The sequence below is a fragment of the Nothobranchius furzeri genome, chromosome 4 (assembly GCF_043380555.1).
Source record: "Nothobranchius furzeri strain GRZ-AD chromosome 4, NfurGRZ-RIMD1, whole genome shotgun sequence".
Lineage (NCBI taxonomy): Eukaryota > Metazoa > Chordata > Actinopteri > Cyprinodontiformes > Nothobranchiidae > Nothobranchius > Nothobranchius furzeri.
Window position 1 is genome coordinate 79,884,788 of NC_091744.1, and position 27,851 is coordinate 79,912,638.

Sequence of the window (27,851 nt, forward strand, 5' to 3'; positions counted from 1 at the left end):
TGAAGCTACAGCTGATAACCTTTACTTATTATTACAGTCATGTCTTCATATACAGTATATGATATCCACAAGCACGTGAGGATGTGTTTCAGCTGCTAACAGGCACCAGAATTAAAATTGAAAATTGAACAAGTGTGAACGCTCACGCGATATCTTCAACCATCATCACCCCCGAGCTACACATGCAGGAAAATCCAAGAGATTCAACTGGCAGAAACAACTGGTTCACACCATAGTCTCTCTCTCTCTCTTTCACTCACTCTTTCACTTACTCACTCACACACACACACACACACACACACACACACACACACACACACACACACACACACACACACACACACACACACACACACACACACACACACACACACACACACACACACACACACACAGAGGAAATGGAGGACAAGTAGTTAAAAGAAAAACTACAGCCGAGTCGAGGCGCGCCTCGAATGGGGCGCGTCTGATCTGAACTGAGGAGCGGCGAGCAGCGACCGGATTTTGTGAGCAATTCGCTTCTCGGCGCTTCGGGCGCTTCCGCAGCCGGGGTGTCCCCGGCGAAACGCCGGCTTTCAGCCACTCCCCCCGCTGCTTCGTCTGCTCTCGCCTGTTTTCCAGGCGATGCGCAGCTCAACTCGAACATGGCCATCCTCTGCGCCTCCCGTCTTCTTTAAACCGCCAAGAATCATTCCACCTACGCACACGCTTCTCTGCTTCATACCGTTTCGAACTGTCTCGCTTCTCCTCACCAGTTTTAAAGCGTTTTGCCGGAGATTTCATCAAGAAATCCCATCCCTGTGGTGGCGCCATCTCCCTGCGTGCTTATGTGTTTCTAGCGTGGTTCCACTTCGTCTTTAATAGTGAACTTATAGTTCACGTGACTATAACTAGAATGTGCAGTATGTGCACAAATCGTACAAGTGCAGTACGTGCCGGCTAGAGGCGCGCAGGTTCACGGGCGCGAAACGAAAACGGAGGCTTCCTACAGGGCGGGGCCATGATGTAGGTGAAAGCCGGTGTGTAAATGACAAATAAGGCTTGGGCGCCACCCGGGCGGTGAGTCGTCATGTATTTACCGCCCGACGAGAAAATTTAGCGCCATTGGCGCTCGGGCGCTTTAAAGGTCCACCCCTGCCACCTATTCCACCTTCCTCAGGATCCACTGATTTCCCTCTTTCCTATTCACTCTCTCTCTTTCTTAACATTTTTTTATCACAATTGTCTATTTTTGCTCATTTTAAATATATTTTTAAACATTTTCTAAATGCTTTTTTATATTTTTACATTTTTTTGTTTTTGTGAAGCACCTTGTGATTTTTATCTTGAGAGGCGCTATAGAAATGATATTTTCTTCTTCTTCTTCAGAATTAAACAGAAGAGGAGTCTGGCAGGCCAGGCTAACCTTCATCACTCTCTCCTTGTTCTGCTTTCCCTACACTGTAAATTGCATTTACGCCTTTTTGTTGTCCCAACATTTGATTTCATGTTAATATAACAAGGCTTTTGTATTGTTGTTGTTATAAATTAGAATAATTAGTTAAACACATCTCAACAACACTAAAAATGTTAAACAATAATTTTATGTCCAGTCAAATAAATTATCCAAGTCTACTTGACTTTTGAGCATTAAAATATATGTCCACTGGGTGGCGGTAAGTGGCGCAAAGTTTGTTTCGCATGTGCCTATGATAACAGAAGAAGAAGTCAACGGAGCTCTCAGCTCAGTCAAGCAGTCTTTCACGCGTGCAATGTTCTGTCCAGAAGGACTAACGACTCCATTTAGGGTTAAAACCAACTACTTTGTCCATCTAAAGGTGACACTGAACCAGTTCAACAGAGGCCCACCACTTTGGTAAGTTTTCTTTGGGTTTATGTTTAATTTGAATTTGTTAGTTGTTAAATAGCATTAGCTTGATTAGTTATAGTGAAATGAATAAATAAAAGGTCTGAACCTGAAAGTAAATCGTGTAATTCTAAGTTTAATGTTGAATGCAACTTAGTATATCTTATATTTGAATGTTAGAAGTAGGTAACTCGCTGTTTGTTGGTTAGCATAGCAGGGTTGGCGGGGAAATTGTTTTGGGAAATGTTTACTCGGTAACACGTTAATTAACCTTTTTTCCGAAAATGTATACTCATAAAATTAAGCTAAATGCTCAAAGCCGGGTCCACATGTGCGCATCTGTGGCGCGAAACAGCAGCGGAATCTTGCAGCATCTCAGCCGTTCTCCTCGCTAAACTCCGTACGTCATGTGACCCTCAGAGAGTAGACGCCATGCGTTTACTTCACACTTTAAAACCGAATAAATTGTTTTATATAGTCAGTATTCATTTAAATAATGAAACAGAAATAATTAATCAAAATATTAGGTGATACTTGCAAGTTAGTTCTGTGAAATGTTGACCTCATTAATCATGAATTATTTACCTAAGTTTTACCTATTTCAGATTCTATTTTAAAGGTGCCCATGATGAAAAGGCCTTTTACACCGTATGAAGTGGACCTGTAAACTTGGTACTTTTTTCTGTGGAAATCGTAAGTGCATCATTGAACCTTATCAAAGCAATCACAGACATTACGCAGAACTTGCCCTTTGCCCTTCATTTACAATTACTGCTCACAGTATTTCAGATCCAAACAATCCTTGCATGTCCATCTGAGAGATCATGGACTCAATGAAAACACTAACGGACTAATAAGCTTTAAGGTAAAATGTTTGTTGTTGTAAAATTAAAATTGTACATGTGTTGCAAGTTGGCAACAAGATTTTTTTTTTTTTGTTCTTGAATGTTTCTCAGCCTGGTATTTGGAGCACCTTCATTGTTACGAATTCTGCAAGAAAGATCCAGATCAACTGATGGCCACTGAACCCAGTGAACTGAACCACTACCTTCCACTGTCATTCTACGCTGTCCAATGCCGACTGGTGATTTCTCCAAAGGTGTTTCTTGTACATTGAGGTGAGTTATTGTATTTTGGCTATTTTTGTTCTTTCTCCAAATGTTTGTCACCCTAAAAGTAGTAAATGGAGCTCAACTACTTCCATGAATGGTGTCAACATTTATTCATCTCTGAGCCATTGGATGGTACTTAATGATACAAGACAGTACTAAGAGCTCATCACAAAAACATGTTTTTGTAAGCTGAACCTTGTAAAATTTTAGCAATATTGTCCACAGACAACCTTGTAATGTAGCAAGTTGGTGAAATGATGGACATCACATTCCCCCTACGAAGAAAAGAAATAGTTGAAAATCAACCTCTTGCGGCTGAAGTCAAAGAAAGGTGGCCAGCCCTGTTCAAAGAACAGCAGGTACATTTCGATTTTTCTCTTTCACACATTTGTCAACTTTTTGTCTTTTTTAAAAAGTTGTTTAAAGTTGAAAATTTTGTTGTTGTCACCTTCAATTACAGATTGAAGCAGAGTTTGCTCGGCTGACATCTGTTGACCTCAAGAAGTCTTTCTTCAGTGGACTGGATCAGCATTTGCCAAGGTTCCTGGAGCTGTTCAAGGCCAAGAGTGGGAAATCAGCTGGACTAAGCAGGCAGCTTAAATGTCTTGATGACGTAAGCAAATAAATGTTCACATATTTTTGTTAGTATTAGTAACATTTCCTTTGGAGATTATTTACAGTTTTACCGGTTTTCAGTATTTAACAGTATTTTCTATTTTCTAATACAGAGAAGAAGAAAATTATGTTAACATTTTGTTGGGTTATTGTCTTTGGGTGAATAGAATTCAGTCATGCCTTTTAGGAAATCCATCAAATTGAAATTATCTTTGAAACAATCTGCCTGTGTAAATTTAGCAAAAAAAAAAAGCATGTTTCTACACAAAATTACCACAACCCCGGTAGCTTTCCTATAGTGATAGGTCAGAGCTGGAAAAACTTATCAGAAAAATTCTATTCCAAAAGCTATAGTATTTAGAATAAAAAAAAATGGCTAAAGGCTGCCAAATCCCCCCTCCCAATAAAACAAAAACAGAAAAACTGTCAGTCAAAACAAATTCTGTAGCAGACTTCTATTGCAGTACAGGTTTGTAAGAAGAATTTGAAGTGAAAATGTCCAACTAATCAATTGAGTATAGAAAACAGAATAAAAGAATCAGGATATCAATAATTTGTTATTCTCTTTATAATTAGTTGTTTTGTCTTTGTTTTTTCTCAGTCCTCTATGCTGAGGCAGAGGTCAGTTGTTCTTCCGGTGCCTTCTGTATATTCTCAAGGATGATCCTTCAAATGCATTCAAGACTGTTCAGGTGAGCATTTGTATCAAAAATGATCTGTGAACAATTTCTTTATAAGTGAAAGTAGTGATGTGATATTAGATGTAGTTATATAAAGAAGGGTTTTAAAGCCATACTATGCAACTTTTTCACATTATTAAATCACTTTCTGGAGCCAGTATGTGCTAAAATGAACCTTTGCTGGGGTGATGAAATGTCACACAGACCCTAAAGCTTGGTTTATGCTTGACGCATTCACTTTCCGCACGGTGATGCGGCTCGCGGATGGAACACGCTTCACAACTTGCAGTGTTTATGGTTCGTGCGGCTTGTCTCTGCGGTGAGCCAATGTTCTCCCAAACTGTAGGGGGCAGCATGGAGCTCTACGGCATGCATCCAACACTACACCATAGTAGAAGTAGAAATTACTGTTTACAACACGGCATTTCAGCATTTTTAACAGCGTCCTCGTCTTTTCCGACAGTGCGAGCTATTTCTCTCCATGAATTATTAACAACAAGTTGATCACGGTGATCTCTGAGAGCTGAATCATACAAATGTCTGTATTTATGAACCTCTGCCATATTGGTTCTTGCCGGTCCGCCATGTTTTTACGCGTCCAACCGTCCGCGTGGTTAGAAATTTTCCTAGGTGCGCGTTGCGGAAATTTTGGGCTGTGTGGAGATGCGGTGGAGGGGCCTGGTTGTTAAAATGACGCAACTTTTCCACGCGGAGCTGTGCGGACACGTCAAGCATAAACCAACCTTTACCGCCCTCTGTTCTGCAGCTCTCCTCAATGAGAGGGGGGATGGGGGCGTTGCACACGTTCCGCTGCTGTTTCTCACCAGTATCAGCTGATGGAGGACTCTAGCTCCGTTGTGCCCTTCGTGTCAGCGGACACGGTCGGGGAGGGGGGCGGGGCATGACGCTTAGCCTGGCGGGTGGGCAAACAAAGCCTGCTAAGCGCTGGGGGAAACCCTGAAATATGAAAAAGTTGCAAAGTATGCCTTTAAAAGGGCAAACTCACAGCGAGGAGATACGTTTCAATTCTGCTTTGACCACAGACAGACACCAGGGGGCACTAAAAACAAGCAAAACTGCCTAGTCTCCTTTTAACAAGGTTGTCTGTAGAATTATCCAAATATTGCAAGGGGTCATAGTGAGAAATTTGCTTTATAACTTGTGTAGGCCATTGACGAGGAAGCCACATTCACTCGGGGAATGCAAGTTGGAGTTCTGCTGGTGAAAGATGGAGAGGACATCATTGCCACATCAGTCATTCTTGAGGAACAAGTGGTCCTGCCTGATGTGGAGGACATTCCTCATGCCATTGCTCTACTGATGGGTCTGCTTTTTGCCTTTAATATAGACTATCCAAAGGAACTCAGGTACACATTTGAAGTTTTTCAAAAGGTCCTGATGAACATCGGCGGAGGTCAGTGTTCCTCCCTTGTGCATGGTTTGAGAAACAGACTGTTACAAAAAACCATGTAGATTCTCCTGAAATGTCTCATCTCATGACTCATGGATGTCTGAGCTTTTTGAAAGCATTCAACGTTTCCTGTTAAACATTGTTCCAAAGGTCATATAGAAGTTTGGCACATGGTTTGGAATTCTTGTTTTGTTATTTCATCTGTTTAGGTTTATTCCATCAGAAAATATAGTCATATTGGTTCAAAGCCAATCAAATGCATAGGTTGATAAAAAGTATTGCAATAAAGAGGTCAACATAAGACCAAACGATAGATGACAAGATTAAAATGTGCACTATTTGTTTAGAACTACTATTTTGAATAGTATCATTTTGAATTTTATTTTATTGTTTTTATTTGTGCAAGGTTTTGTCAGATGCTTTAAAAGTTTATGCACTTGAGTTAATGTGCAATGACTTGTCTCATTTAAGACACTAAATATGTTCTAACTATAAGACCTTGATAAGCTGCTGTGTTTATTAATGTCCTTTTTGAGTGCAGACTGTTCTAAAAAGTTTTCACTATTCATTACAAAACAAAACAGCTTCAGTAAATGTTGCAGAGCTGTAACTTCATTACTGCTAAATAAATAAAAAAACTAGCTGAGTTGATGAACATGTTTGTATTGTTTCTGTTTTTGGAGGTGAAATTTATCACTAAATGGATCATTTTGTGTGAAATGTACATAAATTAATCATATGAATGTTTTAAATTTCCAATATACAGTGCCCCCATCTTTTTTCGATATGGCAAATGTTTTAAATTATTTAGTTAAGTTGACTTAAACATTTCTTCCAAATGAATTGATACTTTAAAATTGAGTCAACATACATTTATGGATTACACGGACTGTACCAGTCAGTTCTCTCAATACCCAAACTAGTTTTGACAACGTAAAATTATTAATTGTGGTTAAAGTTAAAAAAACTAAAAGAAGTTGAATCAACTCTTGATTATAAATTAAACTAACTTAAAAACATGTTGGTATAACAAGAGAGTTTAATTTGGGATAAAATATGGTAATGTTAAGACAACAAATTTTGTTTTTTCATTTAACTCAAAATTTTAATGCAGCCCTTTCACTCGTATTTTTAAGTTGAAACAATATGTTTTATTTTACAGTGTACCTATTCCACCTTCCTCAGGATCCACTGATTTCCCCCTTACCTTGTCACTCTCTCTTTACATTTTTAACCACAATTGTCTATTTTTTGCAGATTTTAAATATGTTTTTAATCATTTTCTAAATTCTTTTTTGTATTTTTTGTTTTTGTTAAGCGCCTCGTGATTTTACTCTTGAGAGCCGCTATAGAAAAGATCTTTTCTTCTTCTTCTTCTTAAATTCAGCTTTAATAATTTAATTCTATACAAAATCTGCTGATTTTAGAAGCATTTATGTCAGAATATCGGTATCGGTGAATATCGGTTATCAGCCATAACAGTAATCTTGATATCAGTATCGGCCCAAAAATTTCATATTGGTGCATCACTACATTTTTTTCATCTAACTACCTTGGTTTATCCTAAACAGAAAACAATGCAGTTTGATTTTCAAGCTTTTTCAGGGACAACACAGAAACCGAGCACTTTCCATACTTCCATGATTAACTCTTTAATTTTAATTCTATGTGTTTATTCTTAAATTTTCCATTTTCTCCCATTTTCATTTATCTCATTTATTTTTATTGTTCTTGCGAAATGCCTCAAGAGAGCTGATATATAAAAAAATCTGTTTCCTGTTTCTTCACCATCATTCTAGACATGCAGTCTAGGTGTTTAGTAGAGCTGAAACAACTAATCGATTTAATAGATTATAATCGATTATTGAAATAGTTAACAACTTTTTTAGTCATCGATTAGTTGTTTAATAATCACATTTTACCGCATAAAGTCTATTTTTACCACAATCTGACATCAGTTACAATCTGTTAAATTTGCCGCCAGTGTGTGGCAGTAATGAGCCACTGATCTACCAGTGGAGCCGTAGAAGAAGAAACGAGCCAATAAGTGCCCTCGGTTTTCATGACGTATCACGTTACTGACGCTCATCTTGCTGTGAGAGATGGCGGAACAAGAAGAAATACGGAAGAAAAATAGAAGCGACAAAACTGAAGAGAAACCCCGGACAAAAACCTCACGAGTATGGGAGCACTTCACTCTAGATGCCATGAAAAGACGGGTGACCTGCAAAATATGCAAAAACCATCTAGCATGGCACGGAAGCACGACGTCCCTAAGTGAACATTTGAGACGAAAACATGTGGGGGCTGATGCAGCAGAGGAAGAGCCAGCCCGGTAAATAACAGAAAATAAGCAAAATCTAGTGGTCCATCACTACACGCAGATCAAATATGGGACTTAGTGTTTTAGCTGAGTTCGTTATAGTGAATGTTAAACATGTTTTTTTTTTTTGCCGCGTCAGTCTACGGTGTTCTACTTCTGATTGACTAAATGCAATCGTGAATCTCCTCCGTGTTGTGTATCATGCGCTTGCCAAATTTAGCACGTCTGTTTATAAGAATGTTCTTGTTAAGAGAAAAACGGCACAAACCCATAACTATGTTCCTCATTCAAAAAAGGACAACTCTGCGGAGAAAAATATAAAGACAAGCTGTGTCCAGGTGAATATAACGCGGCATAATTGTACGCTTTCAATTTTTAAATACAGGAGAAATTCAGAAAAAGTCATTTTTTTACTATTAAAAGGCTGTTTTACTATCTAACGCTGTAAAACGCCTCACAACACATTTTTATCAAAATAAATGATCACTGTCTATTGTTAATTAATTCAAATAATATAATATTGATTTAGTGTTGTAGTGTGTGTGCTGCTTTATTTTATATGTGTACTTATGTCAGTCAATTTGTGTTTCTTATGCAGAAAAAAACAAGCAACGATGGACAACTACATGGGGAACAAGACACTCACCCCCCAGCAATGCATACCACTTACAAACTCTTTTCTAGATTCAACATTATTTTTTTATGGAATTTACCTCTTATATTTTGATGCCAAAAAATTATTCTGGACTGATTAGCTCATTTTACACCGCTGACTGTGTTCATGTGCAATAAAATGATTGCAGTCAATTGCACAATTCTCCTATGTTTTTCTTTTTCTTAACTGAAATGTATTCATCACTTGTATAGGTTAAATAGCTAAACAATAACAAACCGACTAATCAATTAATCGAAAAAAAAAATCGACAGATTAATCGATTATGAAAATAATCGTTAGTTGCAGCCCTAGTGTTTCGACCCTAAGCTGACCTGAAACCGGCCCCGACTACCATGACGATCCATCCTGAATCTGAGCAGTAACACACTTGTTTCTAATCACATTTTGATTCAAAGCAAATTTCTGTTGAAACTTGCTCCAAATGTTAAATAAATCAATTAATTCTGAAATACTTTCTCCTAGTGAAGCGATTACTAACCTTTATGTTTGACTTTGGGGCAATTGTGTCAGAGACATTAAGTACCCGTCCTGTGAGAACCCAAACCCTGTGACCAGAGGGTTGCAGGTTCAAGCCCAGGTTCTGTCTTGTGTACCTGGGCAGGACCAGAGGCGCATCTGAGTGAGCCCCAGGACAGCTGTGGCTATGATGTAGTGCATGTCTAAGCACTTTGGGGGGTTGCAGAACTGTAGAAGGTGTTGTATAGATAACGAGGCATTTACCATTTCATTTCCAAACCCTTAAAACACTTGATCAGATTTGTAATGTGCGAATCTGCTGATAGTTAATCTGTTAGCTCTGACGTCACTCCAGCACCGGGATGATCAATAACGAGATCTCAGGACCTCTCGGTGACACTTGAGTGTTTTCACTTTCCTCAGCGCGTGCGCATTCAGTTTATATCGCTGATAACTAACCAGATTAACTAACCTCACGGTTAAAACCGTGTGCGAGCCGCACATTTAGCGGTTCATTTGCGAAATGTGAATCACGCAGCCGCTGTAGTGTGAAACTTCTCGATGTGAAGTTGCTGTAATGGCAGCTAGCTAGCAGCAGCTAGTTAGCAGCAGCTAACGCCCGCTACCTTCTTCGCAGAAGCCCTAACCTGTCCGTACATCGGTCCATACTCACCAGGCTTGGTTAGAGGGGTGATTTCCAGCATCCAAACCTTTGGGGCATCCAGATGGAGGAGCACCTCAAGTCTGTCCGTAAATCCAGGCGTTCAGCTAAAGCTAGCGGCTGCTACAACAGGAGATCCTCCATGTTTCCTCTGCGCCGCTGGAGCGCCAAAAAAAAACAATCACAACTCGTTTAAAACGCACCTAAGGTTTCTCTTTACAAACAAGCATCAATCTAAACCAGTCAGAATCCATCTGCGGTCCTTAGTGGTTCACTGCGGGCTGAAAAGGTCCGTCCCAAAACTCTTTCTACGGCTAAAAACAAACTTTTCTTGCTCGTTTGCTCCCGAGCTAAAAATCACAGCGAGCTGCTGCCGCAACTTCCGACACCTTACGCACCGCACTGCGCATGCGCCGCGTACGTAGTCGGGGCAGGCCTCGAGTCAGGACCAGAGTGCCCTTACCTCACTGCTGACTCCGATCCTCTGCGAAGTGCACTTTGAGGAAGCGCACATGCTTCGAGCAAAGGGCTGATGCAGGAGCAGAGCCAAAGTTCACACTCCCTACAACCAGGTATTCAGTTCCAGGCCTCAGGGCAGGTTTGAGTTTGGACTCTTTCAACACACCTGATTTATTTTGCAGAGCCTTACGAGCTGCTGCTGCACAGGTGATTCAACCATAGAATCAAATGTGTTGGAGCAGAGAAACCACTAAAACAGGCTGGATACTGGTGATCTATCTGTGTGTCCTCATCGAATATTCTGTGACGTAGTAGTCGGTCATCAACGAGTAACACGGATAGTTGGATCACCGGCACTACACACTCACACCGTGGGATGGCAGCATGGAACTGGGGAACGAGAGTGTGGAAGAGACTACATAGACCATAGATTACCTCATTACGTGCTGCAGAGTGATCCAGTGTTACATCATATTGGGTGAGAGGAGCCTAGCCCCAGCTTTGGTGTGTGTGTGTGTGTGGGGGGGTGGGGGGGGGACAGAGGACATGAGAACATGCAGTTAATTAAATAAATAATTTGGTTCTGTACCTTTCTCTTCAGCACAGCCGACAAAGGTTTAAGATGGGTCAGTCCTCCTGCATGCTCAGATCATTCCCTTCCCTTGCTTGAAAAATTGTTCCAAAATGAAAGTTGAACCCACATCTTTTTTATCTGTGAATTCAATGCCGTTTGGCCAGTCTCAAATAAAAATTTGGACATCTTACTGTAAAAAAGAATATACCATTAATGTAAAAAAGAAACTCTAAATAAACTATGTTCACACCCAGAATCAAACCCAGGTTGTCTGCACGAAAGCCCGAAGTCTTACTAGGCGAGATAAACCACCAGTGACGTCTTCTGTATCTGTAACATTTATATTCTTAATGACAGCTGAAACAACGTTCAAAGAACGGTTTGGAGGGCTATGCCTGAGCGTGAATGCGCATGAAGCAGCCTGCTCGACCCGAGCAACTCTCTTTTTCTGTGATTTTACAGAAAAACAGGCAATCACAGTAAAAATGCCAGGGCTCATTCTACAGGACCAGGGCATTGCAGGAGAATGTATGAAGAAGAATTTTATTATTTCTATACATGTTTTGGCTGTCAAACTTCCATAATGCCCCTTTAAAATGAGCAAAAAGTAGACAATTGTGATTTTAAAAATTTAAAGAAAGAGAGAGTGAATAGGTAAGAGAGAAATCAGTGGATCCTGAGGAAGGTGGAATAGGTGGGGAGAGCAGAATAAAGAGAGTGGTGAAGAAGGTCATACAAAAGTCAGCTTGAACAAGTGAGTCTTCAGCTGCTTTTTAAAGGAGACCACTGAGTCCACTGATCTCAGGCTCAGGGGGAGAGAGTTCCAGAGTCTGGGGGCCACAGCAGCAAATGATCTGTCACATTTGACCTTTAGCCTGGTGCTGCACAACCAGTAGGCTTTGATCACTGGACCTCAGGGACCTGCTGGGGGTGAAGGGACTAAGAAGATCACCAATGTAAGATGGTGCTTGTCCATGTAAGGTCCTATAGACCAGAACCAGGATCTTGAAATGAATCCTGAAGTTGACTGGCAGCCAGTGAAGCTGGAGGAGAAGCGGGGTGATGTGGGTACTGTAGTTTAGACTGGTACTGTAGTTTATATTTATACTGTAGTTTGTATTTATACTTTAGACTGGTACTGTAGTTTAAATTTATTCTATACTTTAGACTGTTTATATTTATACTGTACTTTAGACTGGTACTGTAGTTTAAATTTATACTGTAGTTTGTATTTATACTTTAGACTGGTACTGTAGTTTAAATTTATACTGTACTTTAGACTGGTACTGTAGTTTAAATTTATACTGTACTTTAGACTGGTACTGTAGTTTATATTTATACTGTACTTTAGACTGTTTATATTTATACTGTACTTTAGTCTGGTACTGTACTTTATATTTATTCTGTAGTTCAGACTGGTACTGTAGTTTATATTTATACTGTACTTTAGACTGTTTATATTTATACTGTACTTTAGACTGGTACTGTAGTTTATATTCATACTTTAGTTTGTATTTATACTTTACTTTAGACTGGTACTGTAGTTTATATTTATACTGTAGTTTATATTTATACTGTACTTTAGACTGTTTATATTTATACTGTACTTTAGACTGGTACTGTAGTTTATATTCATACTTTAGTTTGTATTTATACTTTACTTTAGACTGGTACTGTAGTTTATATTTATACTGTAATTTATATTTATACTGTACTTTAGACTGTTTATATTTATACTGTACTTTAGACTGGTACTGTAGTTTATATTCATACTGTAGTTTGTATTTATACTTTACTTTAGACTGGTACTGTAGTTTATATTTATACTGTACTTTAGACTAATCACTGTGGATTCTGTGTTTCTGTGTTGCAGAAGGCTTGGATCAATGATTACAGTAATCAGGGTTTTCTGCACATGCTGTGTTTAATGAGCTGTAGATAAACACCCAGGCATGTTCAGATACAGACAGACGTACAGGAGACACGCAGGGGATGTTGTAATTCCTTCATATGGATTTATCGAAGCTGGCTTTTTTCTGAACCAACATGTCAGCAGGAAAATAACTAATTATTCATCCGAGCTGATAAAACTGTTCGATCATTTGGGTAACTGGGCCTTTCCACCAGAAGTTGAAGCATCCCGTCCTAGAAGCTTGGGTACATGCATAGGCGAACATCCTGGGGGGGACAGAGGGGACATGTCCCCCTCTGACATAAATGTGTCCCCCTCAAAACTCCATAAAACACAAAATGTTTTTTTGTTTTAACAATATATTAACTTTTGTTGAACACACAATACAAGTAGTGCTACTTAAAAACACACTGTTTGAGAGTATATATATATATATATATATATATATATATATATATATATATATATTTGGACAAAATTGTTTGCTATAAACATAAACATATCAATTTTAAAGTCAAACATCTTTTTACACAGTGTAGTAAGTTCGCAGTGTTCTGGACTTGTTACGTACACATTCATGCAAAAATAGTTTTCTTTCAGACAGACTGGATACGTTGGACATTAAAATGATCTGCGATGAGTTTGTTGGATCCAGTGACACCAGAAGAACAACATTTGGTTCTTTTGTTTGCAAAATATTTCTTTTCTCTTTTGTGGAGAAGTGTTTTAGTGTAACACAGTGCATTATAGGTCTAGTGTGTTGAGAGTTGGTTGTTCAGTTCCCATGAAGATACATTTATTTTATTTATACACCCTTTGTCGCACTTCAGAAGTTTAATGTAATATAAAGGTTTGTGTATTTTTAGGTTTTGGGATACGTTAAGATATTGTTGCTGTTGTTGTTTGTTACCATTTCAATAAATACATATTTTTGAAGAATTATGTAATTTAGTTATTCATTAAATAATTTCTTTTTCTAATTTAAAACTGATTTGAGCTTTGAGTTCTTGTTGAGCTGCTGTACTAGAGATCACACCAACGTTCATGGTGACCAATATATTCTGTTAGGTCATCTATGGTGTAGCTAACTGACACCTTCCTTTCTTAGTATTACTACTCTTGGTATTATTGGTAGAGCATCCAAAAACCTGTAGACAGGTCTGGACTATATATGGACTAACAAAGAACAAAAGCTAATATTTAATAATATATGAGACATTTAAGACACATCAGCACATGAGAAAAAGCTTTTTCTAATGTCCCCCTCAGGAATTACTCGTGAAATTTTTACTGTCTAACGTCCCCCCCCCCCCCCCCCCCCCCAACAATGATGAGGGATTTTCACCCCTGGGTACATGTTACTTTTTTTTTTTTTTTTACATGCTACGCTTGCAGAACACATCTAACAGTTCAAATCAGGCCAGACAGGAAGTCTAACACAAAAGCAGTGTTAAAAAACCTGGAAACTTTAAAAACAAAGTCACGTACAGACTCCCAGTTGCTTAACTAGTAACAGAAGTATGTCATTACCCGAGACATCTCCGTAGCCGAGGCCAACAGACAGACCCTTTTGGATACATGTTGTCATCTTTCTCTTTGCTTATCTTGTCAACTGCTAAATCATGCATGGTGTTGCAATTTACCTATGATTTCATCACCTTGCAGGACCAGCAGCGTGGAAGGCTTTTGCCGTCGTTTCACATCTAAACGCATCGGATCGGAGTGGGTCTCCTACGTTACGCGCCGCTTACTTATCCATTGGAAAGGCTGGGTCAGTGTCGTCTAGCAGCGTCACCACGACACACTTTGTGTACAACAACAGACACTATTCAGTTCTCATGTTACATAAATTAGATTAAAGCTTCAGATCAAATATGAACACTGTCACAGCATCTCCATGGAAAAGAATCAATATTTGTGGTTGGCAGGTCTTCCCATAGTCATGGATGAGCTGCACTGTGACTTCCTGCTGGTTCTCCGTTCCTGTGGCTGGAGCTCACATTGGGTAGACAAGGTCCTCCTGCTCGCTGCGCAGCTTTCGAGCTCTCAGGACATCCCGAACACACTGATGCAGGTACAGGTACTGACTCTGATGGGAGAAGAGTAAACTGTCAGAGGTTATTTGACGTGAGTATGAAAGACATCTTTAGTACTGATTCTAGTCTGGTTGGTACAATCATTTACAAACTCTGGGATCAAAGAAGTACAACCCATCTTCTCATTCTTCCTCTTGGATAAATAAAACTTTTGAACTCTTTTTTTCTGACTGTTATAAAAAAATGCTTTGAGTGACTTCTAGTGAGGCCCAGCAAAGCCACCTTCCCCAGATGTCTTCCAGGAGGAGTTACTTCCAGAAAGTATTCACAGCACATCATGTTTTCTAAATATAGTTTTGCCTATTCATCCAGTCATCTTCTTGTCTCACCCTCTGTTAAGTGGTGTTTGGTAAATGTGAGATCTGTGCTAACAGACTTTGATTTCTCGTGCACTGAATGTTTATGGAATCCTGGATTTTAGCCAATGAACTGGCTGCACTCTCTGAACTGGTACCGGTTTATTGTGTTGTTATTAATGGTCCATCTGCAGAGCCAAACCTTTATCAAGCAGCTCTCCCCTGCATCTTGCTATAATAGCTTTAAACTTTCATTACTTGAGCTGGGACGTTTTCATTGCTTCGTGCAGTCATCTATCGGCCAGCAATATACAGCAAAGTCTTCTTATCTGAGTTTTCTCTCTGTGTATTCCAACATGAACAGATCATGTTTCTCAGGGATTTAATATTCATGTCTGTTGTCCAGGAAAACTCCTGGTGTTTTAAACAACTGGTGTACTCTACTAGTCCGTCAGTAAAGTAGTTAGGCAAGCATACTGGCAAATTTAGATAGATTAAAGTGTGTAGGAATGCAGATGGAAGTGGATTTGTGTGTGTGTGTGTGTGTGTGTGTGTGTGTGTGTGTGTGTGTGTGTGTGTGTGTGTGTGTGTGTGTGTGTGTGTGTGTGTGTGTGTGTGTGTGTGTGTGTGTGTGTGTGTGTAGGTACTGTGGTGTAAAGAAGACAGTGCCGATCTCAGGTGACAGGTGTGGATGATAACTGCACTGATGAGGACACAGAAAGGACTGAAAGGAAGGTAAGAGGGATGCTCGCTGTTGGGAGAGCAGTCCGTTTGTGGTCGTGGCGCCCTGGTGACGGGGTTGGGTGCCGATCACAGCGGTTTATGGCTGCCAGCAATGAAGACAGTGAGAGGTGAGTCGTTCTTGCAAGAGGAGCAGAGGTCAGCTACGTCCAGTGGTTAGGCAGCTTTTTTTGTATAGCACATTTCATACACAGAGATAATTCAAGGTGCTTTCCATTAGGGAAAATAGCACGAACATTAAAGTAACTAGGTGTCACGATCTGCCCCTGCCTTCCTGACTGTGTCCCTCTCATGCCTGATTAGTCCCTATTGGTTTCACCTGCCCCTTGTTAACCTGCCCATGTGTTCCTTATTTTCCTCAGTGTATTTATACCTCCCGTCTCGTTATGTCCTTTGTCAGATGTGTGTTTGTAGTCATCGTTGTTTTGTTCCTGTTGTTCCCATTCCACCATTAAAACCATTTTTATTTTTCATCTGTGCCTGCTCTCCTGCCTCCTGAACTCTCCACCACACATGGTCCTTCATCACCTCCAATCCACTCAACATGACAGAATGATCTGACCAACCTGGACCTGTGGTGAGCCCTGACATCCGTTTCTGAAGGATTGTTTTTTCTTTTTTTCCCTTTCAGCGGAGGGAGATTCCGGCCTGGAGTTTTGTTTTTCGGCGCATCCTACCTGTTCTCGGGGTGGTCGAAGCCCTCTGGGAGATCCTGGCGCATCCTTTCTGTTTTCAGGGTGGTCGGGGTCATTTCTCCGCTCCTGCTGTTCTGCCCCGTCCTGTTCTTCACGGAAGCTGCTGTTCCTGGAGTTTTTGATGGAGGTAAAACCCCCTACGCACGCCAACAGTCTCCGGGGTGGTAGGGCTTCCTGCTCCGTGTCTGCTTCTCTTCACCCAAGCCTCCGCCTGTTGGATCCAGTCGAGTCATGGTGTGCACCTGCTCAGGACTATCGCCGAGTACCTGCTACCGCTCCTGGTTTCCTCGTGTCGCTCCTGCTGTTTGGTCCCACTTCCTGGTCCACGCCTGCAGGGTCTATGCCTGCAGGTCCTTCGTGCTGCGTTCTCTGCTAGAACCTTGGGGGACCCCACATGTCATGGTGATCAGCTTTGATCTCTTTTCTTCTGGCTCTTGGAGAGTACAGATGCTTTTTTTCTCCTCTCCCTCCCTCCTCATCCCAAGGCTCTTTGTCCTGTCTTTGTGTGTACGGCGCTTTCTGCATTCTTTCTGGAAACTGGAAATTATTAAAAATGGATCTGGTCAGTTGGTCTCTCAAAGCGACTGACAAAAATCTTTTCAATGATGAGAACGGGAGGATGGGCTCCCGGATGCCCCTCTGGGACAGAGCCAGCTGGGTATATCATGGACTCCTGAAAACAGTGGATACTGATATGCCTCTCTCAACTGCCTGTAGTGGATTCTGAAGATGTTTTGGTGTCGGGATTCCTGCTGTTTGGCCTGAGCGGTTACCTGGCTTACCGGAAAATTAATGAGCTTTCGAGGAATATTGGCTCAATCCCAGAGCTCAGGGATGGAATGCATCATGCTGTGAACGCACAAACTCATATGATTGTCGAGATGAGTCGTAAGCTTGGAACGTTGGCTGAGATTCAGGCTCTGGCACAGAAGGTGGATTCCATCAAGGAGCGAGTTGACGGATCAGCATGGATTGGGATAGATTGATTACGCCATTATTGGATCCAGAGGGGTTGAAGACCAACAGAACACTAACACAGAGAGGAAATTATCTCTTTCTGTCCCCAAACAATTCTTATCTGAATCTGGTGCCCTTGGAGCCTGTGAGGCTCAAGTGATAACTCCCCCCCTCAGATGAAATGTGGAATGCTGCCGTCGCTATGGAAACTCTTTCTCCCTATCCCAGCCTGGGCGGAACTGCGACCGAAGGCCGTCGAACCGTATCTAGGAGTCAATGTGCCTTCTAACCCATTGTCTCCCTCCCCTGTCCAAACGGAGGTGATGAGCGCTGCTCCATGCGGCTGCACGCACTGAAGTGAGGAGAGTCCAAACCCTACCTCCCCACCTAGTGGACACTTATGTTTATGTTTATGTATTTAGTAGACGCTTTTGTCCAAAGCGACTTACAAGTGATAATCAGCATGTTGCCCTTGAGGCTACACGTGACATGTTTCAGCTGGAATTTCCGCCTTCGTCAGAGCCGCCAGCTTTAGGTGGCGTCACTTCCGTTTGTGTGCGGGCGGCAGAGGACAATGTCACCCTCTGCTGGCTGCATCCTTCATGCTGATAACAGCATCCCGTTTGTGATCCAACGTGTTCATGGTGATGTGTCTGCATCTCCTTATCTCTTTCGCTTTCTTAATCCATCTTCTGTATTTTTGTTGTTCCGGGTTCATGATCTGTGTGCTGTCCCAACCCATTATGTGATTTTCCCATGTACAATGGTCCGTTACCACTGACCTTTTCATAGAACTTTCTGCTTCCTGTTTTGCTGCTCTTGTGGGCCTTTGTTTAGTTTCTTTCTCACTCTTTTTGATTTTCTGTTTTTCGTGTGTTAAGTTGGCGTCCTGTTTCTCCGAAGTATGTTTTACTGCAGAGTTTAGCAAAGAACCTCTCGTATATCCTTGCTCAGCTAGCTAAACGGCTAACAAATGGAGAACAGACACCTCGGTAGAACATTAACATTGGAACACGCCTTGGCGGTTCCTGATGACATATCTCCTAGGGGTAATTTGGTCCCACTTCCTAGTGCTTGTCAGCAAGTGTGCCGCTATGATTTGAACAAGTATGCAAAGACGAATGCGCTATACCTAAATATAGGGTTTTACAGGAGTAGAGGGCGACTGTAAACAAATAAATGGACAACATGATTATATACTTCAGCTAGAAGGTACAGCTTAACCATAGCCAACTGTCAAAGGTGGTAGAAACCTGACTGGACTGTTGTGCTCACCTGTCTAGTCAGATCTAGATTTAAAGCAGGGGTCCCCAGTCCTGGTCCTGGAGGGTCGGTATCCTGCATGTTTTAGTTTTAACTCTGTTTCAACACACCTGATTTCAATCAGCAGCTAATTAACAGGCTTCTGCAGAGCCTGATGAGCTGCTGCACAGGTGTTTCAACCACTGAATCAAGTCTGTTGGAGCAGAAAAACCACAAAACCTGCTGGATACCGGCCCTTGAGGACCAGGATTGGGGACCCCTGATCTAAAGGATCTAACAAGGGAGACTCCCAAGATTTTAACACACAAATGTAAAAATGATGAGCAAGGTAAATATCATAGAGGTGGTCCACACATACAAATACCTTGGTGTCTGGCTAGATGACTCCCTTTCCTTCAAGACCCATATAGATGATCTTGTGAAGAAACTCAATATCAGATTAGGTTTCTTTGTTCAAATTAAACTGTGTTCTTATTTTGAGGCAAAAAAAAAAAGACTAGTTACTGCAACATTTCTTTCTATTCTTGGTTATGGAGACCTTTTGTAAATGAATGCCTCAGCACAGGGTCTTCAGAACCATGAACAGAGACGATGGGGTCTGCACATTGGATCACACATGGGACATTGGTGAGCAGGGTGCAGACAGCAGAGGGCGACACCATCCTCTGCTGCCCAGGATAAATGGAGAAGGAAGTGGCGCTGCCATTAGCGGCTAGCTCTAAAGAAGACCGCAGGAGTGGTTGAAACTGTCAGCCAAAAAGGTAAAACAACCTTTCCTGTGTTAAAAAACCCAAATAATGCTATCAGAAAAAACACAGTAGGAATACACAAAAAAGGTTGTGACTCTATTTGAAGTTCTTTTTCACTTTTCTATTGTTTTTTGATTACCGTTTTTAATCTGCTTTAACTGGGTTTTTTTAATGTTTTTTTATGCTGTTGTTAGGGAGGCCTTTTGGTCAGCTACCATGCTGTTTTTAAATGCGCTGTAGAAATAAATTGGTGTGGTATGGTATCATATGGTATGGTCATCTGCAAAACAGTAAAAGGTGATGTAAACATTTTGAAAAATCATTCCCAAGGGCAACATATACAATGAAACAGTGTTGTAGGACAGTGCTCTGGAGACAGTGCTCCAAACGAGACAGCAGAATGTCATGGTCAATGGTTTCAAACCATTCATCCAGATGGAAGGGGAACACTGGGCCTGATAAGGATGTTTCTGGGATTATGTGAGTGAACAGACACTTTTCCGTCTTGTAGATATTATTACAGGGATAAGAAAAACTAACATTTCATTAGGTCCACATTTGTCCTGGAAACATTTATGAGTAACCAAAGGTGGTCCAATGAAATCATTTGGTGGCGACTTTTTATTTGGCCAGGCAGTGTAGAACACAGACGTATATATACGTAGACGCCCAGTGGACTGGCGCTGCCTACTGGAGCTGCTGTAGTGGCCAGCCATCATTTCAGATGGGTCTCCATTCGCTCCCAGTGCATTCATTTCTACAGAGGAAGGGGTTTACACAACTAAAAAACACATTTTATCAAGCTTTTTCACAAAATCAGACACAAGCTATGGCATCATAGTTAAAATATAAATATAATTAAACTAAATAAATAAAAACATTTTAAAAATAAATCCTTTCAGCTAGGCTAGAAAGTCACTAGTAATCCCACGTGCCCTGTTTTCAATCATACGGCGGTTTTTGTAGCCGTAGGCTGCACAAAACAGGCACAGCTGCTCAACATGGCGGCGATGCTGTTACACTCTCCAGCGCCCAATGGGATGTCTACGTATTCATGTCTATGGTGTAGAGGCCACTCTACTGTAGGAGCTGTCTGCTGTAACAACTGCAACAGCAATTAACAACAAACTAAAGACGAAAGTCATTTCCAGACTTAAGTGGAATACTGTTTGCTGTTGACATATGTGCTCCCACGATGCATTAGTCCTACCTCTGTCTGCACCATGTGGGATCGGTGGAGTCGCAGGTCAAAAACAGCACCATAGATGTCCAGCGTGTCTCTGGTGTTTAGCAACTGCAGCAATCGGTCCAGCACAATGAAGGTTCCTGTACGACCCACACCAGCACTGAAACACACACCGACCTCCAGTCAGAAACCGTGAGCAGCATCAGACAAAGCTCTGAGCTGCAAAGCCTTTACAGTTTGAATCAACTGCACCTCAAATGGTTTGATTAAACGTTTTCGTACAGACAGCCCCTCTAACGAAAGCTGCATTTCCATTATAGACATTCTGGGAAATTTCTGGGAAAACCACCATGGTTTGGTCCTCGCAGCCATTGTGTCCAGAAAAAATGGAGACTTTGTGGACTTTAAGACATCAGCATAACGCCAAAATGTGTCAACAGACATGAATAAAATCTAAGACACTTAAAGGATGCCGTACAGCCAGCCTTTCAGAGGACGGGAAGAGTGGCCGTGCGACGTAAAAAATGAGGTTTATAGTAATCTGTAGAAGAACAGAAACTAGCACAAATTAACGGATTGGGGGATTTCCACCACATATTTTATTGTTAGAAGTTTAAGAACATTTAATTTAAAGTAGCATCAACGCAGCTTATTTTCCCTTCCTTCTATTCTGCAACGCCAACAACCCCTCCAACTTTACTAATGCCAGTCGTTTTGATATCTGCCCATATCATTTCCTACTGAGTTGCAACCAATTAGCACGGGTTAACTCCAAGTCCTGCTCAGTGACTCTACTGGGCCATTCTGAGTACCTCGCCCAGTTCAGGTATTTGGGTTTTCCCTGAAATCACCCTGAAAATGTTCCTTTTGAGACGACCTGGTAAAATGGACACTCAGATGCCGTGAAGGTCCTTTATAATTACCCAGAAGTTCCAAGAGTGGAAACGGGCCGGAAGTGCCACTCAGTCAGATCTTTTCTTTGTTTGATGTGGTCCTTGCATTCATACCCTGAACCTGTTTACCCACAGCTTCTGTCCCTTTTATCAGCAACTTCATTAGTGTTGGAGTGTGTGTAGTAAAGCTGCTGTTGTTTACCTGCAGTGAACCACAGTGGGACCAGAACCGGGGCTCCTGTTGATGTAGTCCCGGACGGTTCGGACAAACTGGACAAGTGACTGCGTGCTCTCTGGAACTCCATGATCAGGCCACACTGTGTAGTGAAACTGTCGAACGAGGCGGCTGAAGCTCAGCTGCTCCTCCTGAACAAACAGTTTACCTTGTTCACACGTTCAGTCTATGAGTAAACGTAAAGTGAATCCTTCAGCTAGAGCCCTGCAATGGGACTGCGATGCCTCAGGTCCCTCGGGAACCATATCTTGTGAGAACAGGAGGTTTGGAGTTTTCAATGGGACGGAGCGAGCGGATAAGAAAAAATCATGGCTCCCGAGTTATTCCGCAAAAAGACAGAGACTTCACCTGAGGTCGCTAATGTAGTGAAGGCTGGAGAAAATGAAACAGAAACAACAAAGCTGTGTCAGGGTTGGTTAGACTAACTGAATAGAAACATGGAGAGTGAGGTACCCTGGCGTAGGGTGCATCTGTGCAACAGGTGTATCGCAAACCGTCACCTACCTAAAGCAGCGCTGCCTGCTCAATGCTCCCTCAGCTTTTCCTATTTGATTCTATTTTCTAATCTAATGAGTGACAGGATGACTATTGCAGTGTTCTGGTGTAAAAATGTAATCATTGTTTATTTTATGTGACAGCAGCACAGGGGACTGTGGGATGCAGCCCATGATCCTGTCCTGACACCGACAAGACTGTCGTCTGGCCCGTTTATAAAAACTCGGCTAAGAGTTGCATGTGATGACGGATTAGGGTTAGGGTTAGGGTTAGGGTCGGTTCAGGTTCGGGTTGAATCGTGGGCTCATCAAGAACCAGTGTTAACCTCATTTTTCTTTGGCCTGTGTATGGAGACATGGGAGTAGGTGGGATTGGATGCAGATTTTGTGGTACTGGTCAGAGAGTCAGCAAGAGCAGGTGGGGTTGGGATTAAGTAAATAATCCCATGCAGGGCTCTACTTTCAGACTTTTCAGCACTCAGACAACATACGCTGCAGATTCTGAACTCTCGGATTGTCCACTCTGGCAGAACTGACTCAGACAACATCTGGACTATCAGATCTCCGTAGTACAGAGGATCCTGATCAAAGGGCCAGTAGTGATCACACTTCACCTGTGTGCAGGACAAAGGAGAAGACATCATCTTTCCAGCTCTAAACACCAAGCCTGACAATCACACGAAGGCGGGTTTCATCAGTCTGCTACCTACCCGGCCCTTCTCCACACACTGAGTGACCATCACCATGTTGTGGACATTCTGCTCCCAAACCATCTTCCAAAAATCGTCCTTTGTTCCTGGCAGAGGACCCTGTGTGGCAATGTACTCCCGACGGAAATGATTCCCCTGAGAATAAGAAAGAGAGACAGACCTGTGAGAGGACAAGAAACCTGGACCCAACCCTAACCACCAAATATCACATTTCCACTCTGGTTCTGTACATGTTCTGTGTTTCATTAACATTTGATTAAAAATATTTTCTGCTTTTAACGTTTGAGAAGTTCAAAAGCCGATTTTGAAAACGGCACATTTAGAAATGGCGGTGCACGCATACACCACCTCACGACTGGACTATGCAAATGCACTACAGGTCGGGACTTCAGCTTCCATACCATACCATACCATACCACCTTTATTTATATAGCACTTTAAAAACACAGCCATACGGCTGACCAAAGTGCTGAACAGTCGCACAATAACAGAGATAGAAAACATAAAACAGTACTATGAAATACAACCAACAATAAAAAAGACAAGCCGATAAAAAATTACCAATAAAAACCTTACAATGGATGATAAAATAAGAGTAGTAAAAACCAAACTAACAGCTAACTATTAAAAGCAAGGATAAAGTAGTGTGTCTTTAGTCTAGACTTAAAATCTGCCAAGGTGGATGCCAGTCGAACTGTGACTGGAAGTTCATTCCACAGTTTAGGACCCGCGACAGAGAAAGCTCTTTGTCCGCATGATTTGTAACGCGCTTTCGGGACCTCGAGGAGCAACAGGCTGGAGGACCTGAGTGTGCGACCAGGAGTATAAATTGAAAGAAGATCAGATAAGTACACAGGGGCAAGACCATGGAGGGATTTGAAAACAAAAAGTAGCATTTTATATTGGACCCTGAAAGTGATGGGCAACCAGTCCTAAATGGTCTGCAGATTGTGCAAAATGCTGCAGTACGATGTTTGACCGGCACTGACCTGATGGAGCCATATGACCCCAGTTTAGCTGCACCGTCATTGGCTACCAGTAGCAGTTAGAGTTTAAGATCCTGTTCATAAAGCTTTGACTTACTCACGCCCTATGTGCCACTGCGTTCGCTGCGTTCAGCTGACCAACTGCTGCTCTGACCCCGACAATGTGCTACAAGTCAAGGGGGTAGCGAGCATTCACGTATGTAGCTCCCATACTCTGGAATGCACCGCCACTCACTGTCCATTGGTGAAGATTCGCCTCTATAATAAGGCTTTTAGATTGTGATGTTTTATTTTTCCTTTTTGCTGGTTTTATTTGCCTTTATCTGTTTTTATCTGTTTGCTGTATTCTGTCTGCTATTTCGGCATTTGTATATTTCTGTTTTTATGCTGGGAGGCGCTTTGGTCAGCTCCCATGCTGTTTTCAAATGTGCCATAGAAATAAATGTGGTATGAAAGTCTGATCCTTTCAGGTTGAATCCAAACCCAAACCTGAGATAACTTTACAATCAGACCAGAACATTCAGTCAAACCTGTTTTAATTCAGCCTAAACAGCACAAACCAAAAGTCCCAAACCAATCTTGTTTACTCAGTCCAGAACCAAGTCAGCACCCAATCAGAAGCCTGGCCTGCCAGACTCATCCTCTACACAGAGAACGAGTCTGGTTCCTCACAGGCAGAGAGGCACATGAGGGGCGGGACTAGCCATATAAAAAATAACCTACCAGAAAAAAGGGGGAATGCTGACTGTACCGTGCGACGCTGTAGTTTTTTAACTGTAGTCCAAGTTGGCATCTGGAGACGGCGCAAACGTCTTTCTTTAGAAGAAAGGCTTTTATCTTCTTGCGGTTTTAAAAACACGTCCACGTCATCTAGAACTTCACTTCAGATGCCATGTTTATGAGAAACTGAGCGCCACAGTGTGTGGCGTACGCTGCTCAACGCTGATTGGCTCAGGTAGAAGGCTCAGGAGGTGGGGCTATTTGGATAGAAGAGTTCCCAGACCCAATGCTTCCCATGAGGAGGCATGGGGCTGGCTGATCAGGCTACCCAATTCCAGTAGTCCTGAACCCTGTCCTGCATGTTTTAGTTGTTTCTTTGCTTCAACGCACGATTTAGTGGTTGAACGCACGATTTAGTGGTTGAATCAACTGTTAATCATCTGCTGACTGAATTCAGGTGTGTTGAAACAGAGTTAAAACTAAAACATGCTGGAAACCGGGCCTCCAGGACCAGGTTGTTTGAGACAAACTCTGTAGGTGTGGTGGGAAGAACCAGAGGGTTTGAGTGTCTTACTGGAATGTAGCTGGCATTGATGTAGTCTGAACAGGGATCATCATCTACATAGGACAGCTTCACCCTTGTTGAGTCGTCTGGACACAGAAATAATAGAGATGGTTGTCTTTATGTTTATGTATTTAGCAGATGCTTTTGTCCAAAGCGACTTACATGTGATAATCAGCATGTTGCCCTTGAGGCTAATAACAACAATAATAACAACAACATTGACATCAGTCATGGAGAGGAGGGAACAAGGAGTGGACAGTAAAGAGGGGGGACGGGTGCAGGGAGGGTGCTAGTTTAGAAGATGCTCTCTGAAGAGCAGGGTCTTCAGGAGTTTCTTGACAATTGAAAAGGAAGCCCTTGTTCTGGTAGTGCTTGGAAGGTCATTCCACATTTGTGGAACGATGCATGAGAGGAGTCTGGATTGTCCTGAGCATGGTGTAGGCACTGCTAGCCGACAATCCTGTGATGACCGGAGCGGCAGGGCCGAGACGCAAGCCTTTGCAAGAGGATTCAGGTAGATGAGAGCCGTACCATCTCGGACTTTGTATGCTAGTGTTAGCAATTTGAATTTGATGCGTGCTGCTAGCGGTAGCCAGTGGAGCTCAATGAACAGAGGGGTGACGTGTGCTCATTTCGGCTGATTGAAGACCAGATGCGCCGCTGCGTTCTGGACCATTTGAAGAGGTCTCTCAGTACAGCCTAGAAGACCAGTTAGAAGGGCATTGCAGTAACCGAGGCGGGAGATGACAGTAGATTGCACCAGGAGCTGGGTGGCATGTTGTGTTAGGTATGGTCTAATCTTTCGTATGTTATACAGCGCAAAGCGGCATGAACGAGCAACAGAGGCAACATGATCTTTAAAGGTCAGGTGTTCATCAATCACAACACCCAGATTTCGAACTGCCTTTGAAGGAGCCAGAGATAGTACGGTCGTCCGGTGGAAATGACAGATAGAGCTGGGTGTCGTCTGCATAGCAGTGGTAGGAGAAGCCATGTGATCGAATGATCTCACCCAGTGAGGTGGTGTATATGGCAAAGAGAAGAGGTCCTAGTACAGAGCCCTGGGGGACTCCTGCGGCAAGATGGTGCACGGTAGAGGATTGTCCAAGCCAAGATACACTGAATGATTGTCCTGTGAGGTACGATTCAAACGAGGCGTGTGCTTTCTCTGTAGTGCCCATGCTAGAGAGTGTGGACAAAAGGAAGCCATGGTTGACAGTGTAAAATGCAGCCAATAAGTCGAGCAGGATAAGCACTGAGGATTTGGCAGTCGCTCTAGCTTCTTTTAAGGATTCCGTCACTGCTAACAGAGCAGTTTCAATGGAGCGGCCCTTTTTGAACCCAGATTGGTACGGGTCAAGCAGACAGTTTTGTAAGAGGTATTCTGTGATCTGCTTGAAAGCCACCCTTTCAATGATTTTGGACAGAAAAGGGAGGAGAGAGATAGGTCGGTAGTTCTCCACATGAGATCTCATTGGAGGAAGAGATGGGGTTTTTTAGCAGCGGTTTAACCTGAGCATGCTTGAGAGAGGACGGAAATGTACCGGATGTCAGTGAAGCGTTGATCACATGTGTGACTGCTGCGGCTACTCTAGGAGCAATAGCTTGGAGCAGCTTAGTCGGAATGGGGTCAAGTGGGCATGTAGTAGGGCGGCTGCACGTGAGAAGCTTGGACACACAGTTCTCAGTGAGAGGGGAAAAAGAGGAAAATGAAGCAGTAGGGCTTGAGATGGGTGGGCTAGAAGGAGTTTGTGGTAGTGAATGTTCAGGAGTGGCCAGTTGAGTAAACTGTTTGCTTATAGCTGACACTTTGTCAGTGAAGAATGAGGCAAAGGTGTCAGCTGATAGAATGTTGGTTGGAGGTGGAGACGGAGGGTTGAGCAGAGTTTTGAATGTTGAAAATAGTTTCTGAGAGTCAGTAGAGCTGAGAATTTTGTCAGTGTAGAAAGCTTTCTTTGCATCAGTGATGCTGGCAGAGAACAAGGACAGTAATTCATGAAATTTCAATTGATCACGACAATCTTTTGTTTTGCGCCATTTCTGTTCCGCAGTTCTAAGATTGGTGCGTAGAGACCGGAGGGTATCATTTAGCCAAGGGTGCGACTGAGAGGATTTAGCAGGTCTAGAGGCTAAAGGGCACAAGTTGTTAAGACAAGAGCAGAGTGTGGAGCAGAGTGACTCGGTGGCATCATTCACTAGAGATACAATGAAATGAAGACACAATGGACAGGTGAGTCAGGTGGAGACACTCACAGGGTAAAATGTTGTTGTATCGGTTCTTCCCACGGTTCTCTGGCAGTAGAGCTGAGTCCAGAGGCTGATTACGACCAACATCCTTCAGATCCTGTTAGGAAAATGGGTCACAACCAAACGTGCCAGAACTCACAGCCTAAAGTATTCATACTAGTGGAAAACAAGACGGTGAAGTGGAAGCAAACGTTCAAAAATTCTATCAAATAACCACGTGCGGCGTGTATTTGTGTTCACCCTCCTTGTGCTCTTACACCTGTAAATAAAATATAGAGTTCACCTGTCTCATT

General features: G+C 42.3%; 2 protein-coding genes and 1 long non-coding RNA gene across 5 annotated transcripts in view; 1 reads left to right on the top strand and 2 right to left on the bottom strand.

Moving 5' to 3' along the window:
- LOC107389096 (fibroblast growth factor receptor substrate 2) overlaps positions 1–9,995 on the bottom strand; it is a 28,494-nt gene extending 18,499 nt beyond the window's left edge. The window contains exon 1 of the mRNA XM_015964992.3: positions 9,793–9,995. The gene's annotated coding sequence lies outside the window, so the exon portion shown is untranslated. The remainder of the gene's footprint in view (positions 1–9,792) is intronic.
- On the top strand, positions 1,747–2,891 carry LOC139069677 (uncharacterized). Its single transcript, XR_011520365.1, has 4 exons — positions 1,747–1,855; positions 2,452–2,539; positions 2,628–2,711; positions 2,803–2,891. It is a non-coding gene; the product is annotated as an uncharacterized lncRNA (long non-coding RNA).
- A 4,092-nt stretch (positions 9,996–14,087) lies between the features above and the next one.
- Positions 14,088–27,851, bottom strand: part of LOC107389097 (receptor-type tyrosine-protein phosphatase beta) — a 56,712-nt gene continuing 42,948 nt past the window's right edge. For 2 of the 3 annotated variants that reach the window (XM_070550471.1, XM_070550470.1), the window contains exons 25-31: positions 27,565–27,655; positions 25,321–25,397; positions 23,041–23,175; positions 22,822–22,944; positions 21,804–21,967; positions 20,733–20,868; positions 16,767–17,090 (exon numbers count right to left, since the gene is read on the bottom strand). In XM_070550471.1, coding sequence (XP_070406572.1) covers positions 16,926–17,090; positions 20,733–20,868; positions 21,804–21,967; positions 22,822–22,944; positions 23,041–23,175; positions 25,321–25,397; positions 27,565–27,655 — 891 coding nt within the window. In that variant the 3' untranslated portion in view covers positions 16,767–16,925. Of the gene's footprint in view, positions 14,815–16,766; positions 17,091–20,732; positions 20,869–21,803; positions 21,968–22,821; positions 22,945–23,040; positions 23,176–25,320; positions 25,398–27,564; positions 27,656–27,851 lie in introns of those variants that run through there. The other variant, XM_015964993.3, reaches the window with a different exon arrangement.